Source organism: Cricetulus griseus (genome assembly GCF_003668045.3).
Source record: "Cricetulus griseus strain 17A/GY chromosome 1 unlocalized genomic scaffold, alternate assembly CriGri-PICRH-1.0 chr1_1, whole genome shotgun sequence".
NCBI classification, from domain to species: Eukaryota; Metazoa; Chordata; class Mammalia; order Rodentia; family Cricetidae; genus Cricetulus; species Cricetulus griseus.
The window spans coordinates 207,783,095-207,805,363 of record NW_023276807.1 but is presented as its reverse complement, the minus strand read 5'-3'; the positions used below and the strand labels follow the sequence as shown (position 1 = coordinate 207,805,363).

At 39.9% G+C, this 22,269-nt stretch overlaps 1 protein-coding gene across 1 annotated transcript; it reads right to left on the bottom strand.

The window, feature by feature from the left end:
* Positions 1 to 8,784: 8,784 nt before the first annotated feature.
* On the bottom strand, positions 8,785 to 9,729 carry LOC100762857 (olfactory receptor 18). The gene has a single exon (XM_027386525.1). The coding sequence runs from the start codon at positions 9,727 to 9,729 to the stop codon at positions 8,785 to 8,787; it is 945 nt and encodes a 314-aa protein (XP_027242326.1).
* Between the last annotated feature and the right edge of the window lie 12,540 nt (positions 9,730 to 22,269).

Sequence of the window (22,269 nt, the reverse complement as noted above, 5' to 3'; positions counted from 1 at the left end):
ACAGAACTCCTACAGCTGATAAACACCTTCAGCAAGGTAGCAGGATACAAAATTAACTCAAAAAAATCTATAGCTCTACTGTATACAGATGATAAACCCAATGAGAAAGAAATCAGGGAAACATCACCTTTCACAATATCCACAAGCAACATAAAATATCTTGGGGTAACAATAACCAAAAAAGTGAAAGACCCATACAATAAGAACTTTGAGACTTTAAAGAAAGAGATTAAAGAAGATACCAGAAAATGGAAAGATCTTCCATGCTCTTGGATAGGTAGGATCAACATAGTAAAAATGGCAATCCTGCCAAAAGCAATCTACAGATTCAATGCAATCCCCGTCAAAATCCCAACACAGTTTTTCACAGACATTGAAAGAACAATTCTCAACTTTATACGGAAAAATAAAAAACCCAGGATAGCCAAAACAACTCTTTACAATAAAGGATTTCAGGAGGCATCACCATCCCTGACTTCAAGCTCTACTATAGAGCCATAGTTCTGAAAACAGCTTGGTATTGGCACAAAAATAGACAGAAAGACCAATGGAATCGAATTGAAAACCCTGATGTTGACAGGTGCACCTACAAATACCTTATTTTTGACAAAGGTGCTCAATCTATACAATGGAAAAAAGATAGCATCTTCAACAAATGGTGGTGGTACAATTGGATTCGGGCATGCAGAAAATTGCAGATAGATCCATACCTGTCACCATGCACAAAACTTAAGTGCAAATGGATCAAAGATCTCAACATAAATCCAGCCACACTAAATCTTCTAGAAGAGAAAGTGGGAATTACCCTTGAACAAATTGGCACAAGAGACTGCTTCTTGAACATTACGCCAGTAGCACAGACATTGAGGTCTGCAATTAATAAATGGGACCTCCTGAAACTGAGAAGCTTCTACAAGGCAAAGGAAACAGTCAGTAGGACAAAACAATCACCCACAGAATGGGAAAAGATCTTCACCGACCCCACATCTGACAGAGGGCTGATTTCCAAAATATACAAGGAGCTCAAGAAGCTAGCTACCAAAACACCAAACGATGAAATTAAAAAGTGGGGTGCAGAACTAAATAGAGAATTCTCAACAGAGGAATCTGAAATGGCTGAAAGACACTTAAGAAAGTGCTCAAAATCCTTGGCCATCAGAGAAATGCAACTCAAAACAACTCTGAGATACCACCTCACACCTGTCAGAATGGCTAAAATCAAAAATACCAATGACAATCTATGCTGGAAAGGATGTGGAGAAAAAGGAACACTCCTCCATTGCTGGCGGGAGTACGAACTTGTAAGACCACTCTGGAAATAAGTATGGTGGTTGCTTAGAAAAATGGGAATCAGTCTACCTCAAGATCCAGCCATTGCTCTCTTGGGTATATACCCAAATAGTGCATGTTCATACAACAAGGACATATATTCAACCAGGTTCATAGCAGCATTGTTTGTAATAGCCAGAACCTGGAAGCAACCTAGATGCCCCTCAACTGAAGAATGGATAGAGTAAATGTGGCACATTTATACAATGGAGTACTACTCAGCAGAAAAAAAGCAATGGAATCTTGAAATTTGCAGGCAAATGGATGGAACTAGAAGAAACCATCCTGAGTGAGGTAACCCAGTCACAAAAAGACAAACATGGTATGTACTCACTCATATATGAATTTTAGACATAGAGCAAAGGATTACCAGCCTATAATCCTCTTCACCAAAGAAACTAGGAAACATGAAGGACTCTAAGGGATAAATGGCCCCCAGAAATGGAAGTGGCATGAACTACTGAACTAATTGGTAGCATGAGGGTAGAGGGGAGGGAGCTGCTACAATATGAGCAAGAGAAGAGGAGGAGAGGAGAGGAAATGGAGGGGCAGAAATATTGAATTGGGGGAAGAATAGAGGAGAGAGAGCAGGATGAGAGATACCATATCAGAGGGAGCCACTATAGGTCTGAGAAGAGATCTGTAACCAGGGAGATCTCCAGAGACCTACAAGGATGACACAATCTGACAATCCAGGCAATGGTGGAGAGGATAACCTAAAAGCCCTTCCCCTAAAATGAGATTGATGACTTCTCTTTATGCCATCCTAGAGCCCTCATCCAGTGGCTGATGGAAGCAGAGACAGACATCCACAGATATACACTGAGCTGAAATCGAGAATTTAGTTGAAGAGAGGGAGGAATGAAGAGCCAAGTGTTCTGTACCAGGTTGGAGAAACCCACAGGAACAGTTGGCCTGAACAAGGGAGAGCACATCGACCCCAGATGCTGTCGGGGAGGCCAGTACAAGACTGATCCAGACCCCTGAACATGGATGTCAATAAGGGGGCCTCTGCACTCCAGGGAGCTTCTGGTGGTGGATTAGTATTTTTCCCTGGTGCAAGAAGGGACTTTGAGAGCCCATCCCACGTGAAGGATTGGACTCTGGCCCTGGACACATGGGGAAGGGCCCAGGACCAGCACAGGAAGATTTGGTGGACTTTGAAGACCCCTGTTGAGGGCCTTACCCTGCCTGGGGAGTGGTGGGTGGATAGGGTGGGGGAAGAGGGATGGGAGTGAGGGGAGGGAGAGGGAGAAGCGACTTATATGTGAAACAAGATTGTTCCCTAACTAGAACCAATAAATAAATTAAAAAAAGAAAAAGAAGAGGGATTCCATAATAGAAGAAGTCATTATAGGTTTAAAGAGAAATCTGGTGCTGGGGAAATGCCCAGAGATCTACAAGGATGATCTCAAGTAGCAACCTAAGCAATAGTGGAGAGGCTACCTTAAATTCACTTCCATGGTAAGGAGATCGATGACTAACTTATATGCCATCCTAGAGTCTTCATCCAGTAGCTGATGGAAGCAGAAGCAGACAATCACAGCTAATCACTGAGCTGAACCCTGGACCCCAGTTGCAGAGAGGAAGGATTGATGAGCAAAGGGGACAAGACCAGGCTGGAGAGACCCACAGAAAACAAATGACCTAAACAAGGGGGAGATCATGGACCCCAGACTGATAGATGGGAAACCAGCATAGGAGTGTCCCAGACCCCCTGAATGTGGATGTTGGTTTGGAGATCTGGGCAATCTATGGGGATTCTGCTAGTGGATCAGTATTTATCCCTAGTACACGTATGGACTGTGGGAGCCCACTCCACATAGAGGGATACTCTCTCAGCTGAGACACATGGGAGAGGGTGTAGGCCCTGCTCCAAATGATACAACAGACTTTGAGGATCCCCCGTGGATGGCATCACTATCACTGGGGAGCAGAAATGGGATGGGATAGGGGTCCAGTAGGGGGCAGGGTAGGAGAGAAGGCAGAGGGACCTGGGATTGACATATAAAACAAGCTTGTTTTTAATATAAATTTTAAAAAATCAGAAAAAAAACATAATTTTCCTGTGTCTAACGAATGCCACTGATTTTCTGAAGTGCAGCCAGCTTGTTGTCCCAGAGCCCTAGTTTCAGTCCCCTCCTTCTCAGACAGTAAAGTGATTAGAATGTGAGTCAGGCCTGGTGCATACATGTCCATGTTCTTACTTCAGCTACAGAGGAAACGTCAGGTCCACTTTTAGGTCAGAACTGATTAAAATGTAAAAACTTTGAAAGAGAGAAAATATTAGTGATGCAAAAGCATGTGCAAAATTCTAATGGATCCTAATACCCCTTTTCTGTTTTACACTATAAACCATTAGAATTTTGATATTATCACATCTAAATATCACCCACTGTACATAATGATTTTCCTCCAAAAGCATCCTTCTAATGTGTGTCATTAAAACAAGTGGAATCTACCTAATTACACTTCTTCCAAGATAATGCAATATGGGATGTATTAGCATGTTGACTATATTTCTATTTGTCTCCAATGGTGAAGACAGTGACCTTTTGGGAATCAGTGAATTGAGAGAACATTTATGACTCTTTCCATAGCCACATGCTCATACAACACACAGGATAACAACCCATCTCCTTTGGGAAAATGATAAAAGTTGCACTGTATTTATTTTTCCCAATGAAAAATCCTATGAATACAGAAAATGTGAGTTTTCTCAAAATGGAGAATTCCCAAAGGGCACTGGACCATAAAATTATTTGAAACTCTAAAGTGTGTCTTCACACAATACACGAAACTGACTTTCCATTTCTTTTCATACCTGTACATTTTTTTAATCTTCAGGTGAGAATATGTGCAACAATTTTTGACACTCCAATAGTACAGGTATTTAATTCCATTAAATAACTCAAAAAGTCCATGAAATTGATTTAAACACAAAAAGTTGATCTTACATCAATCTCTGGTTCACATTCCTGCATGGATGAAACTGTAAAGGAAACTAAATACATGGAAGTCAGTGTTCTGAGAGGAGAAAGGGTCTACTTAATGATTAAAACATATATTATTCATTTCACATTTGTGGCAATGACTCTTTAGGCCCTACAAAACAAAAAATGAAGTTATGGGTAGTAAGTTATATCAATATACAAAAAAATACTTACATAAGGAGGAATATACACAGAAAAAATTTTACTATGACTTGGTCATATGATAGTTAGTGTGCCTCAGAATTATTGATAACATGTCCTAATTCACATAAATAAATAGCAGAAACAAAATAATTCAAAACAAATGTGTCATTCTTTGATTCTGTAGTGTTTTGTTTTGGTTTCCTTTGCTTTTTATTTTGTTTTTATTTCAAATAATATAGGAACAAAATCTCTCCCTACTATTTTACCTCTTCAAACTCCCTATATGACTGTAACTCACCCCACTATACTTCACATTCATAGCTTCTGTGTCCATTCATTATTTGATGCATATATGTATATCTTCACTTACTAATCATATAGTTTTAAGAAAATATTCAGAAGTCTTAACAGCTTGTATTTTTGGGGGGGCTTTTTGAGACAGGGTTTCTTTGTGGCTTTGGAGCTGTCCTGGAACTAGTTCTTGTAGACCAGACTGGTCTCGAACTCACAGGTACCCACCTGCTTCTGTCTCCTGAGTGCTAGGATTAAAGGCATATGCCACCACCACCCAGCTCAACATGTATCTTTTTAAGCTTTCATGTTTTCAAACTACAGATGATATAGGGGCCTGAGCTCATTTCTTCATTAAAAACTTGGTGGCTGAGCCTCGGAATGATGTAGGTTGCTAGGCAGCAAAGATATCCAGAAAAACAGAACAGTCTTTGTAGATCAGTAAACCCAGGGTGAGGCCTAAAAATCCTGCAGGGAACTTGGTAAGACCATGTCTCAAAGTACAAAGAAGATAATTTGGACCAAGTGAACTAGAACAGTCTGAGTTAAATTATTGTTTCAAGTTCTCCAACTGTTCCAAATACACCTCAGATACAATACCTGCAATTCACACAGCAGAGAAAAAACATTCTGTTATAAAAGATCTGGAAGCCAGGAGGAAAAAAGGACATGAGCCATTTAAAAAAAATAAAGCATTATGCAATGGCTGTTTACTGAACAGATCATTTTGTGTTTTGATCAGGCAAAGTAACTCAGACAAAACTTCACTCCTTTCTACCTGACCACCTAGTACATGTTACATAGGAATACTGCCTTCAGCTTTCACCTTCTATAAAATAATAATTATGAAGAAGCTTATAATTTTGGGATTTGGAAGAACTATTCAGATGAAGTAAGATCCATAAAATATATCTTCCAACCAGGGAAGACCTTAGTCTCACACACACCTCCTAGCTTTCTTCAAAATATAGTTACTGAATTGCTCTCACCAGCATAGCCACAGTACTTTATATTGATTATAAAATAATATAGTTGGGCATATTCTCTGCTCTCATTAGTCATAGGAGTGTGGGGACAAAACACTGGTGATAGTTCAATGAGAATTAGAGGACTGCTATCACAACAATAAAATCCCATTGGAAAGGCTCAAATTTTTATTACAGTTATTACACCATCATGATGCCCAGATTATCATAGGAAGAAATCCTAATTCTTGTGCTCTCTTCTTCATCCTCAATTCCCTCAGAACTTACATGAATAAACTGTGGGCCTGTGTGGTCATGATGAAGGGCTGTGGGTGTGACAAACCTCCCTTGCTTGTTGGCTGGTGAAGGCTCAAGCTCACTCTTGAATCCTGAAGTGAATATAATAGAAGAGCTTCCTGATGCAGAACACTGTAGGAAGAGCAAACAGGGTTATATAGTCCTCAATTACAGAGATCAAGCTGATGACCTACAGGGACGGGCTAACTAATTATTTTTGCTTAACCTTAGAAACTCAATGCACAGAGCTGGTGATTACTCATACTGGTCCCCAATATTGCAATCTCTAAGGAATTCCTGGGGTTAATGGAGGAAGCAGGAGAGATGTTGGATGTTCTCAAGAGGTTAGCTATGAGGTTTTTGTTGACATCCTAAATTTTACATATCCTGATTTATTTCAGTTTAGAATCTCTTTAGTAATTCTTTTAAATTATTATTAAGTTCTACTTAATGAATGCTCTCCTCTGTTCTGCAGAAACCTGTTGCTTTTCTGCATGGCAATCCAAAGGCCAGAAATTCACCATGTCTGTTCTCAAGATTTGTGCCCGAGAGATTGTTGACTCTCAGGGAAGTCCCATTGTTGAGGTTGATCTCTGCACCTCAAAAGGTCTCTTCCAACCTGCTGTGCCCAGTAGTGCCTCCACTGACACATATAAGGCCCTAGCACTCTGTGACAATGTCAAGATGTGCTCCTCGTGAATTGGTCCTGTAGGAAGAAAATGTTAGTATAATGAAAGTCTCCAATGGATTGTATCCAGTCCATGTTAGATGGGATTCGCTTGACTGAAGATCTCACTTGAAATCCTCAACTTGATTGAAGTCAGTACCCGAAGCTCTGGGCAGAGTGTCAGTTGAAATGGAGCAAGTTGGATCCAGTGCAGTCAAGGAGGTGTGGCCCATTTACTTTCCCGGGTGTCTGGGGATTTCTGTCAGATGGGTCTTCATTGGCTGCGTGGGACTCACACATAAATGTTAGTGGAGAAATGTTTGCTTGCGTAAGTATGTATACTGGGAAAGGCAACCATGGGAGAATAATAATTATGAGAGTGTATACAACATGAGAGAAAGAGCCATTTCAGCAGGGAGTAACTTGGAGGATGCTCTGCCCCAATTCCCCCCATTGTTGTCATTTCAAAAATGAAGCAGATTGTTGTATCTTCTTATATTTTACCTTTATGAATGTTAATTGTGGATACTTAACACTGTTGAGTTTAAATCCTCTTTTAGACTAAAAGGAGAATTGTATGGGACTCTAGCTATGCCTGCTAGGGCCTGGCTACAGGTATGCCTGACCATGCCTTCCATGGCGTGGTCAAGGTGACATAAGGAAGGTTTAAGAGTGATGGATGCTCACGTGGCAGCCCTTCTTCCGTTTCATCTTCGGCTTGCTGTACTTACTGCTGTCCCACTGGCTGGCCAGGTCGCTCTGTATGTAAGACTTTTCCCTGTTAAATCCCTTGTATTTTTCCCTGGCTCCATATTGGTAATTTCCCACATTAAGACAGGACTTTTCTTGTCTCCCTCTTCTCTTCTGTCCTCAGTCTCTATGTCTCATTACCTGATTTTCTTACCTCCGCCTCAATAAAACTTTCAATATGAGTCATGTCTACAGGTCTCTGTTTCCGAATCTACCCAACCCAGCACCTCCATCCTCAAGGTCCCAGCATAGGGCTAGGGACCTGACACCTTCAGTCCCAACACATTACTCTTTATTCTTTTTTAAATAAATTTTTCAGCATCTTCCTACAGTCCATCACATGCCCTAGTGCAATGATCATTGCAGTTGCAATGTAGGACTGGGGACCTGCCACCTGTGATCCCAATCCATTATTCTTTATCCCTAAAAGGCACTTTTAGAGAATTTAGAAGGAACTTTTATAGAATTTTTAGAAGGAACTCCTGAAGAATTTTTAGGATGAATGTAGGGGAACCTGTAGTCATGCCTGCAAGGGCATGGTCAGGGTGACTTAGAGTAAGAGTTTCAGTTGGCTGAGTTTCACTTTCAGTTTTCACCCCTTTCGGCTTGCTTATGGACTGCTGCCATCCAGCTGATAGGTCGCATTGTAAATAAGGCTTTTCCGTATTAAATACCCTTATATTTCTACTTGGCTCCGTATTGGTAATTTCCCACTATAGATGAAGTTTTAGATCTTAAGAGAATTCTAAAGGAGCTTTTAGAGAAAGAACTTTTGAGGAGAGAGATTTTAGAGAGAAATATTAAAGAAAGATTTTGAGAGGGAAATTTGCAAAGAACATTTTTTATTAGAATTAGAAAGATTATTTTACATGCCAATCCCAGTTCCCTCTCCCTCTCCTCCTCCCCTGCTCCCCCAACTAATGCCCTACCTTTCCCATACCCTTTCTGCTACTCTATTCACAATAGCTAGGAAAGGGGGAGAAGGCAAAACGACCTACAACTGATGAAAATGTGATACATATACACTATGGAATAATATTCAGCTGTAAATAAAAATGAAGTCTTGAACATTGAAAGTAAAGGGGTAGAAGTAGAAAAGATCATCTTGAGGGAGACAATTCACACCCAGAAAGACAAATGTTGCATGTTCTCTCTCATTGGAGGCTCCTAGCTCTAAATTTTTGTGTACTTTTAAAAATTCCCATCCACCACATGTGAAACCCCAGGGACCACCACTATATCATGCATTGTGAAATATAGTTAGTGATAATGTGAGACATCAACTGGAATTTACTGGTACAGTCAATATATAGATACATAAGTGTAAATATATAAAGAATGTCAATGATTAGAATGCTCTGCTAAGAATCTTTCTTAAGGCAGTTTTAATGTCCTTGTTCCTCAGGCTGTAGATGAAGGGATTCAGCGTAGGTGTGACCACAGTGTACATCACTGAGGCCACTGCAACACTTCTTGGAGAATGTGACAGAGAGGAGCTGAAGTACACCCCTAGTGCTGTTCCATAAAACAGGCAAACAATGGACAAATGAGACCCACAGGTGGAGAAGGTTTTCTGCTTCCCACTTGATGATGGTGATCTCATGATGGAGGAAACTATTTTAAAGTAAGAGAAAATGATTCCTGAAACAGAAGGTAACCCAAAGAGAGCACCTGCACAGTATCTGACTATGCTACTGGTGACAGTATCAAAACAGGCAATTTTAAGTAGTTCAGAAGGGTCACAGAAGAAGGTGGAAATTTCAACATAATCCTCACAATTGGAAAAATTTAATACTGCCACAAAGTGCAGCAGTAATTCTGCAAGGCTAAGGAGAAAACACCCTAGAAGTAAGACACCACAGCTACTAGGATTCATAATGACCTGATAATACAGAGGGTGGCAGATGGCCACAAACCTGTCATATGCCATCACAACCAGAAGCATGCTATCCATACATCCAAAAATTATAAACAGTGACATCTGTGTCAGGCAGCCCACATAGGAGATGACTGGGCAGTGAGTCTGGATGTCCACAATCACCCTGGGAACAGTGGTGGAGATGAAACCAATGTCAACCATGGACAGGCTGGAGAGGAAGAAGTACATGGGTGTGTGGAGATGGGAGTCAGAGCTTACTGTCAGGATGATGAGCAGGTTTCCCAACAGGGCCAAGATGTACATGGACAAGAATAGACCAGAGAGAACAGGCTGTAGATCTGGATCTTCTGAGAGTTGAATGAAATGGAATTCTAGTACAGACGTTGTGTTTTGCATGTTTTTATTGTTGAACATCTTTTAGAAGGAACCAAAAATGTTGTTAAAGGTACCAGCATGCATGTAGGCCCTCTTTACAATTCAAGTCAAGTAAAAGTATTCATTATTTTCTCCAGCCTATTTTGACATCATTAATAATTGCTCAGTTGTGCAAATGCCATACTCTAAAGAGTGTTTTACTCTTAGCTCCTGTGTTACCTCTCATGAGAGCCATATTGACAATGTGAGGTCAGAGTTACTTACTGTAAACAGCTGGCCTATTGTAACAGTAAAATAAAGCAAACACCTTTAAGACAAAATGGATATTTTTAGAATCCTTAGTTTAAGAAAAGTGTCAATCAAATAAAATGAAAACTTGAATCACTTAAACACATGTCTTTTTATTACAAAAACATGGAACAAGTTTATTTTTCTTAGAATATATCTGACAGTGCGAAGTCCAAGTTTCTAAATAAAAATTTATGTTTTCTACCCAGAAAAATATTTTCAGGTTCTAGTTTCTTCTACAGGTTTCTTTTTTTCTTGACTTAAAAAAAATTCTCCATTTTTTGTCATTTGGGGGTTGAAGTAAGCCTTAGTTAAAAACTTATTTAAATTTTAAAACTAATTAATATATGTATTCCTTATTTTCCTTAGTCTATTTCAGATTTTTATAGATATGTTTTAGTTAAATCCACATTACCACAGAACATTTCTGTCCACAACTGCTGAGATGTCCAGTGATGTGAAAAATAATGAAATGCGAACAAATACAGTTGAAATTTCATGCTGCAAAGCTAATTTGGAGAGATAATCTCACTAAAATATCTGCTATAAAAACATGCTTTTTGTGTCTATGCAGTGTAACTCATTTTCTGAAGTGCAGTCCAGGTTCACCCAGAGCCCAAGTTTCAGACCCCTCCTCCTCAGACAGTAAAGTGAGTCAGGCTGGTGTGTAAATATCATTGTTCTTTCTTTAGCTACAGAAGAAATTTCAGGTTCACTTGTAGGTTACAGCATACTGAATTGCTTAAAATGTAAAAGGTTCAAAATACAGAAAACATTAGAAATGCAAAAGCATGGGCAATATTCTAATGGGTCCTAATACTCATTTTCAGTTTTACACTATAAACTATTGGAATTATGATGTTATCACATAGGAATATATATCATCCACTTTCCATGATGATTTTCCCACTTTACCCATGAAAGACATCCTCCTAACATGTGCTATGAAAAATAGTGAAATCTAACTAGTTATAATTCTTCCAAGATAATGCAATATGGGATGCACTCTCATGTTGAATATATTTTTATTTGTCTCCAATGGTGAAGACAGTGGCTTGGTTGGGAATCAATGAATTGAGAGAACATTTATGACTTTTCCCATAACCACATGCTCATACAAGCTACAGTATAAAATCCTATCTCCTTTTGTAAAATGATAAAATTTGCATTATAATCTTTTGTCCAAATTAAAACTCCTATGAATACAGAAAATATGAGTTTATTGGGGAGCATTTCCAAATGGCGCTGGACCATAGAATGATGTGAAACTCTAATGTGTGTCTTCACACAACACACAAAATTGACTTTCCATTTCTTTTCAATCCTGTACATTCTTTTATCTTCAGGTGAGAATGAATACAATTTTTGACAACCCAATAGTACAGCTATTTAATAAAATGAGATGACCCAAAAGTCCATAGCACAGAATCAAGCAACAAAAAAAATTGATCTTGCAGATAATTCTAGGTCACATTCCTGAGTAGAATGAAAATGTAGAGGAAACCAAATGCATGGAAGTCAGTGGTTTGAGAGGAGAAAGAGTCTACTTAATGTTTAAAGTATGTATTGTTCATTTCACATCTATGGCAATGACTCTTTAGGCCCTATGGAACCAAAATATCAAAGTTAGAGGTAGTAAGTTATATCAATATACAAAAAATACATAATGAGGAACATACATACAAAAATATGCTTACTAAAACTTGGTTATATCATAGTTAAGTTGTCTCATAAATACTAACCACATGTCCTGATTCATATAATTAAATAGCAGAGACAAATAACTCAAAACAAATGTGTTATTATTTGATTCTTGAGTGGTTTGGTTTGGTTTTACTTTTTTATTTGATTATATTTCAAATGATAATATAGTAACATTTCTTAGTTCCATTTCACCTCTTCAAACTCCCTATATAACTCTAACTCACCCCCACTCTACTTCACATTCATGGCTTCTGTGTCCATTCATTATTTCATGCATATATGTATATCTTCATGAATTGTTAATCATATAGTCTTAGTAAGATATCCAGAGATCTTAACAGCATGTATTTTTGTAAGCTTTCATGTTTTTAAACTGTGGATGATATAGGGACCTGACCTCATTTCCTCCTTGAAAACTTAGTGACTGAGGCTCAGGAATGATGGAGGATGCTGACAGCATCAAAAATATGCAGAAAAATAGAACGCAATCTTAGAGGATCTGTAAAACCAGCACTTCCGAGGTGAAGTTTCTGTTATAAAGATCTGGAAACTATGAGGGAAGAAGACATGGGTTGGGGTTTTTTTTGTTTGTTTGTTTTTTGGTTTGGGGGGTTTTTGTAATGAAGATTTATGCAATGTCTGTTTACTGAAAAGACCATTTTGTGTTTTGATTGGGCAAAGTAATTAAGAAAAGAATTCATTCACTTCTACCTGACTACCTAGAACATGTTACACAGGAATACTGTCTTTGTCTGTTATCTTCAGTAAGATAATACCTACGCAGAAGTTTATATTCCTGAGATTTGGAAGAGCTATTCAGATAAAGTAAAATACATAAAGTATAGAGCTCAGATCTTCCAACCAGGGAAGACCTTAATAGTCACACACACATTGTAGCTTTCTTCAAAAGTATAACAACTGAATCACCCTCACCAGCATAGCTACAGTACTTTAGATTGCCTATGAAACAATAGAGTTGGCTGTATTTTCTACTCACTTTGGTTATAGGAGTGTTGGGAAGAGATCCTAGGGATACTCCAATGAGAATTTCAGGACAGCCACTACAGATATAAAATCCCAGTAAGGGGATCAAATTATTATTGCACGTATTACATCACCATGCTGATCAAATTATCATAGTTCATATGATTAGGAATAAATGGTAATTCTTCTAGTCTCTTCATCCTCAATTCCCTCAGAACTTACATGAATAAACTGTGGCTCTGTGTGTCCATGATGAAGGGGAGTAGATATGACAAATCTCCCCTGCTTGTTGCCTGCTGGAAGATCAAGCTCACTCTTGAATCCTCAAATAGATACAATGAAGAGGTTCCTGATGCAGAACACTGTAGGAAGAGCAAACAGGGTTATATTGTCCTGTATTGTAGAGAAAAAGATAATGACCTACAGGGACAGGCTAACTAATTACTCTTACATAACTTTAGAACTCAATGCACAGAGCTGGTGATTACTCACACTGGTCCACAATATTGCAATCTCTAAAGAATTCCAGGTGTTAATGGAGGAAGCAGAAGAGATGTTGAATGTTCTCAAGAGGTTAGCTGTGAGGTTTCTTTAATGTCCTAAATTATTTATTTCCACTTTTATTGCAGTTTGGGCTCGCTTTAGTAATTTTTTATTATTAGTGAATTCTAATGAATGTACTCTCCTGTGTCTGCAGAAACCTTTTTCTTTCCTGTGTGACAATCCAAAGGCCAGAAATTCACCATGTATGTTCTCAAGATTCATGCCAGAGAGATCTTTGACTCTTAGGAGATCCCACTGTTGATGTTGATCTTTGCACCTCAAAATGTCCCTTCCAATCTTCTGTGTCCAACAGTGCCCCCACTGATGTCTATTGGGCCCAGAACTTTGTGACGATGATAACATGTGCTACTAAGGAAGAGGGTCTAAAGGTTGTTGAGCACATCAATAAAACTATTGCACATGATCTGGGTTGAAAGAAACTGAATGTTGTGGAACAAAAGAAGATGGACAAACTGATCATCAAGATACACGGCACTGAAAATAAATCTAAATTTGAAGCAAATGCCACACAGGAAGTGTCCCTGGCTTTCTCAAAAGCTGGTGCCATGGAAAATGGGGTGTCCCTGTACCCTTACATCACTGATTTGGCTGACATCCCTTCAGTCATCCTGCATTTCCCAGTTTTCAATGTGATCAATTATGGTCCTCATGCTGGCAACAAGTTGGCCCTGCAAAAGTTCATGACCCTGCCTGTGGTGGTGTACAGTTTCTGCAAAGCCATGTGCACTGAAGCAGAGGGGTATCATGACCTGAAGAATGTCATCAAAAAGAAATGAAGGAAGAAAGCCACCATGTGAGTGATAAGGACAGGTTTGTGCCTAACATCCTAGAACAAACAAGCCTTGGAACTGCTGAAGTCCACAACTGAGAATGCCAGCTACACTGGCCAGGGCATCATCTGCATGGACATGGCTGACTCTGCATTCTTCAGGTCAGGTAAGTATGACCTGGACTTGTAGTCTCCTATGACTCCAACAGGTACCTCATTCCCGACTAGATGAATGACCTGTGTAAGTCTATCTGTTAATATTCTATGGTGTCCATCAAAGATCCCTTTGACCAGGGCAACAGGGAGGCTTGGCAGAAGTTCACAGCTAGTGCAGACATCCAGGTGGTTGGGGATGAGCTCATGATAACCATCCCTGCACGGATTGCCAAGGCTGTGGCAGAGAAGTCCTGCAACTGCCTCCTACTCCAAGTGTATGAGATCTGTCTCTGTTACCAAGTCTCTGTAGGAGCATAAGCAGGCCCAGTCCAATGTTGGGATTTCATGGCATCCCTTTGCTCTGGGGACACTGAAGATACTTTCATACCTGACCTCTTGGTGGAGCTCTGCATGGGGTATATCAAGACTTTTGTCCCTTGCTTATCTCTGAACACCCAGTAAAATACAATCAGGTCAAGGAAGAGATGCACAGGGATTCCAAAATAAATTAACAAATTAATGATTAAGTTTTACTTTCATACCTTGAATTTTTCATCATTTCATTCTTCTGCTTTTGTTTTCACAGACTTTATTTTTGTATCTTCTTTATTCATATCCTCTGTAAGATCCTTGTACATATTCACAATTGCTATTTTTAAAGTCCTTGTATTGTGCTTCAGCTATATTGTATTTCTCAAGGCCCAAAGAAATGGAGTTAATTGGCTTCTGGTGGAGGTTTGTTATCTTGGGTTCATGTCGGTGTCTTTGCACTGGGTTCTAAGCATCTGGAGCTATGAAGTATGAGGTGTTTCTTGGTGTTCATATCAGGTCAGTTTCCTTCACTGGTTCTTAGTAGACCGTTGTGGTTGCAGGTTGCTATGCAGGAAATCTTCTGAGATACATGTGTGGCCCTGGGGGTTCTGGGTTCAATGTGCTATTAGGTATTGGGGACTGGCAATTAGGATTACATGAGGGCTAGAAGGGGGAGTTTGCAGGGGTCCACAGGTAGAAGGAAAGCAGGTTATGCCAAAGGATCTGCCTAGACCCTTGGGAATGTAGGCACACAGGGAATAGAGGTCACATCAAGTAGTCTGGTACAGGGGTGGGGAATAGGATGGTAGGTTAGAATTGAAGGACAGGAGGAAGACTGAAGATGCTCATCTGATTCCCCAGACTGTGTGGCTGGTGGATATACAAGAAATGGTTTTGGACAAAGGATATGGTCCTGAGGTAGTCTATAAGAGCTCTATCTGCCTGTTCCACTGAAGCTTGCTTCACATGTAAATTCCAGCTCGCTCTCCCTCCCCTGCTCCCCTGCCCCCCTGCCAATCACCCAAGTCACCACCCCATCCCCCGTACTCCCCAGGGAGTGTGAGACTCTCAATGGGGGATCTCCAAAGTCTGCCATAACATCCCAGGCAGGGCCAAGGCCCTCACTGATGTGTCCAGGCTGAGACAGCATCCTTCCATGTGGTATGGGCTCCCAAAGTCAATTTGTATGTCAGGGATAAATACTGGTCTACCTCCAGAGACCCCACAGATTGCCAAGGCCTCCTCACTGACATCCATGTTCACGGGGTATGGATCAGTCCCATGCTGGCCTCTCAGCCATCAGTCTGGGGTCCCTGAGATCCCCCTTGTTCAGGTCAGCAGATTCTATGGGTTTCAGCAACCAGGTCTTGACCCCATTGCTCATTACTCCTCCCTCTCTGAAACTGGGTTCCAGGTGTTTAGCTGTGGGTGTCTGCCTCTGCTTCCATCAACCAATGATTGAAGGCTCTAGGATAGCATATAAGGAAGTCATCAATCTCATTATTGAGGAAGGGTATTTAAGGTAGCCTCTCCACTATTGCTTAGATTGCCAGTTGTAGGTTGGCAATTCCCTATTCCATGCCTAAAACCCATATATGAGTGAGTACATACCATGTTTGTGTTTTTGTGACTGAGTTACCTCATTTAGGATGGTATCCTCTAGTACCATCCATTTGCCTGCAAATTTCAAGATTCCATTTTTTTTCCACTGAGTAGTATTCTATTGTATAAATATACCACATTTTCTCTATTCATTCTTCAATTGGGGCATCTAGGTTGGTTCCAGGTTCTGGCTATTACAAATAGTACTGCTATGGACACAGTAGAACAGATGTCCTTATTGTATGAATGTGCGATCTTGGGTATATGCCTAGGAGTGAAATTGCTGAATCTTGTGGTAGACTGATTCCAATTTTCTAGAGGAACCTTCATACTGATTTGCAAAGAGGCTGTACAAGTTTGTACTCCCACCAGCAGTGGAGGAATGTTTCCCATTCTCCACATCCTCTCCAGCATAAACTGTCATTGGTGTTTTTCATTTTAGCCTTTCTGACAGGAATAAGATGGTATCTCAGAGTTGTTTTGATTTGCATTTCCCTGATGGCTAAGGATGTTGAACTCTTTCTTGAGTGTCTTTCAGCCATTTTAGATTCCTCTATTGAGAATTCTCTATTTAATTTGGTACCTCTCTTTTTTATTGAATTATTTGGTTTAATGGGGACTACATTCTTAAGTTCTTTGTATATTTTGGTGATCAGCCCTCTGTCAGATGTGGAGTTGGTGAATATCTTTCCCATTCTGTGGCTTGCCCTTTTGTCTTGCTGACTGTGTGATTTGCCTTAGAGAAGTTAATCAGTTTCAGGAGGTCCCATTTATTAATTGTGGATCTCAGTGTCTGGGCTACTGGTGCTATGTTCAAGAAGCAGTCTCCTGTACCAACTCATTCAAGATTACTTCCCTATTTCTCTTCTAAGATGTTCAGTGTGGCTGGATTTATGTTGAGATCTTTGATTCATTTAGACTTAAGTTTTGTGCATGGTGATAAATATGGATCTATCTGCAGTCTTCTACATGCCATTGTCCAGTTAGGCCAACACCATTTGTTGAGGATGCTTTCTTTTTTCCATTTTATAGTTTTAGTCTTCAATTTGATTCCATTAGATTCTTTGTCAAAGATCAGGTGTTCATAGGTGTGTGGGTTAAAATCAGGGTCTTCAATTCCATTCCATTAATCTAAATGTCTGTTTTTGTGCCCTATACAATAAAAGAACTTCTGGAGGCATCACCATCCCTAATTTCAAGCTCTATTATAGAAATATAGTTCTGAAAACTGCTTGGTATTGACACAAAAATAGACAGGTAGACAAATGGAATAGAGTTGAAAACCCTGATAATAACCCACACACCTACAAACACTTGATTTTTGACAAAGAAGCTAAATTTATACGATGGAATAAAGAAAGCATTTTCAACAAATGTTGATGGCATAACTGAATGCTGGAGTGTATGTAGAAGACTGCAGAGAGATCCATGTTTATCGCCGTGCACAACTTAAGTCCAAATGGATCAAAAACCTCAACATAAACCCAGCCACACTGAACCTATTACAAGAGAAGTAGGAAATGACCTTGAATTAATTGGTACAGGAGCGTGCTTCCTGACCATAACACCAGTAGCACAGACACTGAGATCCACAATTAATAAATGGGACCTCCTGAAACTAAGAAGATTCTGTACAGCAAAGGACACAGTCAACAAGACAAAACGACAGCCCACGGATTGGGAAAAGATATTGACCAACCCCACTTCTGACAGAGGGCTGACGTCCAAAATTTACAAAGAACTCAAGAAACTAGTCTCCAAAACACCAAATAATCCAATTTAAAAGTGGTGTACAGAACTAAATAGACAATTCTCAATAGAGGAATCTAAATGGCTGAAAGACACTTAAGAAAGAGTTCAACATCCTTAGCCATCAGGGAAATGCAAATCAAAACAACTCTGAGATACCATCTTATTCCTGTCAGAATGGCTAAAATCAAAAACACCAATGACAGTTTATGCTGGAGAGGATGTGGAGAAAGGGGAACATTCCTACACTGCTGGTGGGAGTGCCAACTCCTACAGTGACTTTGGAAATCTGTATGTGTAATTCCTCAGGAAAAGGGCAATCAGTCTACCAAAGATCCAGCAATTCCACCCTTAGGCATATACTCAACAGAAGCACATTCATACAACAAGGACATCTGTTCAACAATGTTCATCGCAGGATTATTTGTAATAGCCAGATCCTGGAAAAAACCTAGATGTCTCTCAGCTGAAGAATGGATAGAGAAAATATGGTACATTTACACAATGGAGTACTACTCAGTGGGAAAAAAAAACAATGGAATCTTGAAATTTGCAGGCAAATGGATGGAACTAGAAGAAACCATGCTGAGCAAGGTAACACAGTAACAAAAAGACAAACATGGTAAATAATCTCTCATATGTAGATTTTAGACATAGAGTAAAGGATATCCAGCCTACAATCCACACTGCCAGAGAAGCTAGTAAACAAGGAGGACACTAAAAGAGACATACATGGTCCGCTGGAGAAGGGGAAAGGGACAAGATCTCCTGAGCAAATTGGGAGCTTGGGGAAGGGGAGAAGGATCTAGGAGAATAGAAGGGGAGAAGAGGAGGGGTGAGCAAGACATGATGGGGCAGGGAGGTTGAGTTGGGGGAACAACAGAAGAGAGCAAGATATGAGATAATATAATAGAGGGAGATGTTATAGGTTTAAAGAGAAATCAGGCACTAGGGAAATGTCTGGAGAGCTACAGAGATGACACCAACTAACAATCTAAGCAACAGAGGAGAGGCTCCCTTAAATGCCTTCTCCTGATAATGAGATTGATGACAAATTCATATGCCATTGTATAGCCCTCATCCAGCAGCTGGTGGAAGTAGAAGCAGACACCCACAGCTAAACCTTGAACTGAACTGAAATCCAGTTGCAGAGAAGGAGGACTGATGAGCAAAATGGTCCAGACCAGGCTGGTGAAACTCACAGAAACAGCTGACCTGAACAAGGGAGAGCTCTTGGTCCCCAGACTGATAGCTGGGAAACTAGCATGGGACTGATCCAGACCCCCTGAATGTGGGTGTCAGCGAGGAGACCTTAGAAAATTATAGGGCCTCTTGTAGTGGATCAGTACTTATCCCTAACCTAGGAATGGGCTTTAGGAGCCCATCTCACATGGAGGGATACTCCCTGAGCCTAGACACAAGGGGTTGGCCTAGGCCCTATGCCAAAGGATATGAGACTTTGAAGACCCCCCCATGGAAGGTCTCACCCTGCCTGGGGAACAGAAAGAGTATGGGATAGGTAGGGTGTTTGTTGGGGGAGGCAGGGGAGGAGGGGAGGGAGAGGGACCTGGATTGACATGTAAAATAATTTTCTTTCAAATTAAAATAAAAAATTATAAAGCTGTTTTCAGGACTATGGCTCTATATTAGAGCTTGAAGTCTGGGAAGGTGATGCCTCAGGATGTTCCTTTATTGTACAGGGTTGTTTTGGCTATCCTGGGTTTTTTGTTTTTCCATATGAAGTTGAGTACTGTTCTTTCAAGGTCTGTGAAGAATTGTGTTGGGATTTTTGATGGGAATTGCATTGAATATATAGATTGCTTTGGGAAAGACTGCCATTTTTACTATGTTGATCCTACCTGTCCAATAACATGGGGGAATCTTTCCATTTTCTGGTATCTTCTTAATTTCTTTATTTAAAGACTCAAAGTTCTTACTATACAGGACTTTCATGTTTTGCTTAGTGTTACTCCAAGATATTTTATGCTTTTAGTTGCTATTGTAAAGGGTGATGTTTCTCTGACTTCTTTTTCAGCGCATTTATCATCTGTATATAGTAGGGCTACTGATTTTTTTTTGAGTTAATCTTGTATCCTGCCACTTTGCTGAAGGTGTTTATCAGCTGTAGGAGTTCCATGGTAGAGTTTTTCGAGTCACATATGTAAATTATCATATCATCTTCAATAGTAAAATTTGACTTCTTCCTTCCCAATTTGTATCCCCCTGATCTTCTTTTGTTGTCTTAATTGCACTAGCTAGAATTTCAAGTTCAATATTGAAGAGATATGGAGAGAGTGGACAGCCTTGTCTTGTTCCTGATTTTAGAGGAATCACTTTGAGTTTCTCTCCATTTAGTTTGATGTTGGCTGTTAGTTTGCTGTATATTGCTTTTATCATGCTTTGATATGTTCCTGTTATTCCTGTTCTCTCCAATACCTTCATCATGAAGGGATGTTGGATTTTGTCAAAGGCCTTTTCAGCATCTAGTGAAATAATCATGTAGTTTTTCTTTTTCAGTCTGTTTACCAGGTAGATTACATTGATGGATTTTCATGTGTTGAACCATCACTGTATTCCTGGGATGAAGCCTACTTGATCATGGTAGATGATTTCTGTGATGTGTTCTTGGATTCGATTTGCCAGTATTTTGTTGAATATTTTTGCATCGATGTTCATGAGGGAGATTGATCTGTAATTCTCTTTATAGTTGTGTCTCTGTGTGGCTTGGGTACCAAGGTTTTTGTGGCCTCATAAAAATATCTTGGCAATGTCCCTTCTGCTGCTTGGTGTGGAACAATTTGATGAGTACTGGTATTAGCTTTTCTTTGAATTTCTTTTGTTCCTCATTTTTATTTGTATTTTTATTAACAGTGCTATAATGGTTTATTTATTAGTTTCTTTTTTATTTTTTTAATTCTTTAATTACTACTCATGTTTACATATCCACCCCTCCCCCCCATTTCCTCACCCTCCCACCCTCCCATGTTCACCCACAACCCTCCCAACCCATCCCTAAACTCCTCCCCAGGGATAGTGAGGCCCTCCACCAGGGACCTTCATAGTCTGTCATATCGTTTGGAGGAGGCCCTAGGCCCTCCTTGCTGCATCTGGGCTGCAATAGTATCTCTCCATAGGGAATGGGCCCCAAAATCCATTTGTGCTCTAGGGATAAAGATGGCTCCACTGTTAGAGGTCCCATAGACTGTTTTGGCCTCCTAGCTGGCACCCACATTCAGACGGCTTGGTTTGGTCCAATTCTGGTTACCCAGGTTTATGACTAGGGTCTCTCTATGCTCTTAATAGGTCAGGTCAACTGTTTCTATGGGTTTCTGCACACCATCTTGGCTTCTTTGCTCATCCCTCCTCCCTCTCTACGATTTTATTCCAGGGATATGGTACAGTGCTCAGCTATGGGTGCCTGTTTCTGCTTTGAACAGCTATTGGAGTAAGGCTCTAGGCATGGTAACCAAGGTAGATACCAATCTCATTTTAGGGGAAGGACATCAATGTCATTTTCTCCACCACTGTTTGGATTCTTTGTTGGAGTCATCCCTGTGGATCCCCTCACATTTCCCATATGCCAGACTGAGAGAGGGAGGAATAGAGGAGGGCAAGAAAGGAGAAGACTTGATAGAGGGAAACAATACAGGTATATAGAGAGATCTTCTTTGAATTTCTGGTAGAATTCTGCACTGAAACCATCTGGCCCTGGGCCTTTTTGCTTGGGAGACTTTTGATGACTGCTACTATTTCATTAGAGGTTATAGATCTGTTTGAATTGCTTATCTGTTGGTTTAATTTTAGTAGGTGAACAATTTCTATCCAGAAAATTGTTTCAAATTTTGTGGAGTACAGGTTTTTAAAGTCTGACCTGATGATTCTCTGGATTTCCTCAATGTACATTGTAATGTCCCCCTTTTCATTTCTGAGTTTCTAATTAGCATGATCTCTCTCTGCCTTTTGTTTAGTTTGGATAAAGGTTTGTCTATCTTGTTGACTTTCTCAAAGAAGCAACTCTTTGTTTTATTGATTCTTTGTGTTGTTTTCCTAGTTTCTACTTTATTAATTTCAGTCCTCAGTCTGATAATTTCATGGAGTCTACTCCACTGTGGCAAGTTTGCTTCCTTTTGTTCTAGAGCTTTCAGTTGCACTGTTAATTCTCTAGTGTGACTATTCTCCAGTTTCTTCATGTGGGCACTTAGTGCTATGAACTTTCCTCTTAGCACTGCTTTCAAAGTGTCCCATAAGTTTGGGTATGTTGTGTCTTCATTTTCATTAAATTCTAGGAAGTCTTTTTCTTCCTTGAGCCAGGAATGTTGCAGTTGAACATTATTCAATTTCCATGAGTTTGTAGGGTTTCTGTAATTTGTGTTGTTATTGAATTCTAACTTTAAACATGGTGGTCTAATAAGATACAGGGGGTTATTCCAATTTTTTGTATCTGTGTAGGT

Coding starts and splice junctions, on each gene's coding strand:
- LOC100762857 (XM_027386525.1), bottom strand. CDS start 9,729: ATGTTCAACAATAAAAACATGCAAAACACAACGTCTGTACTAGAATTC.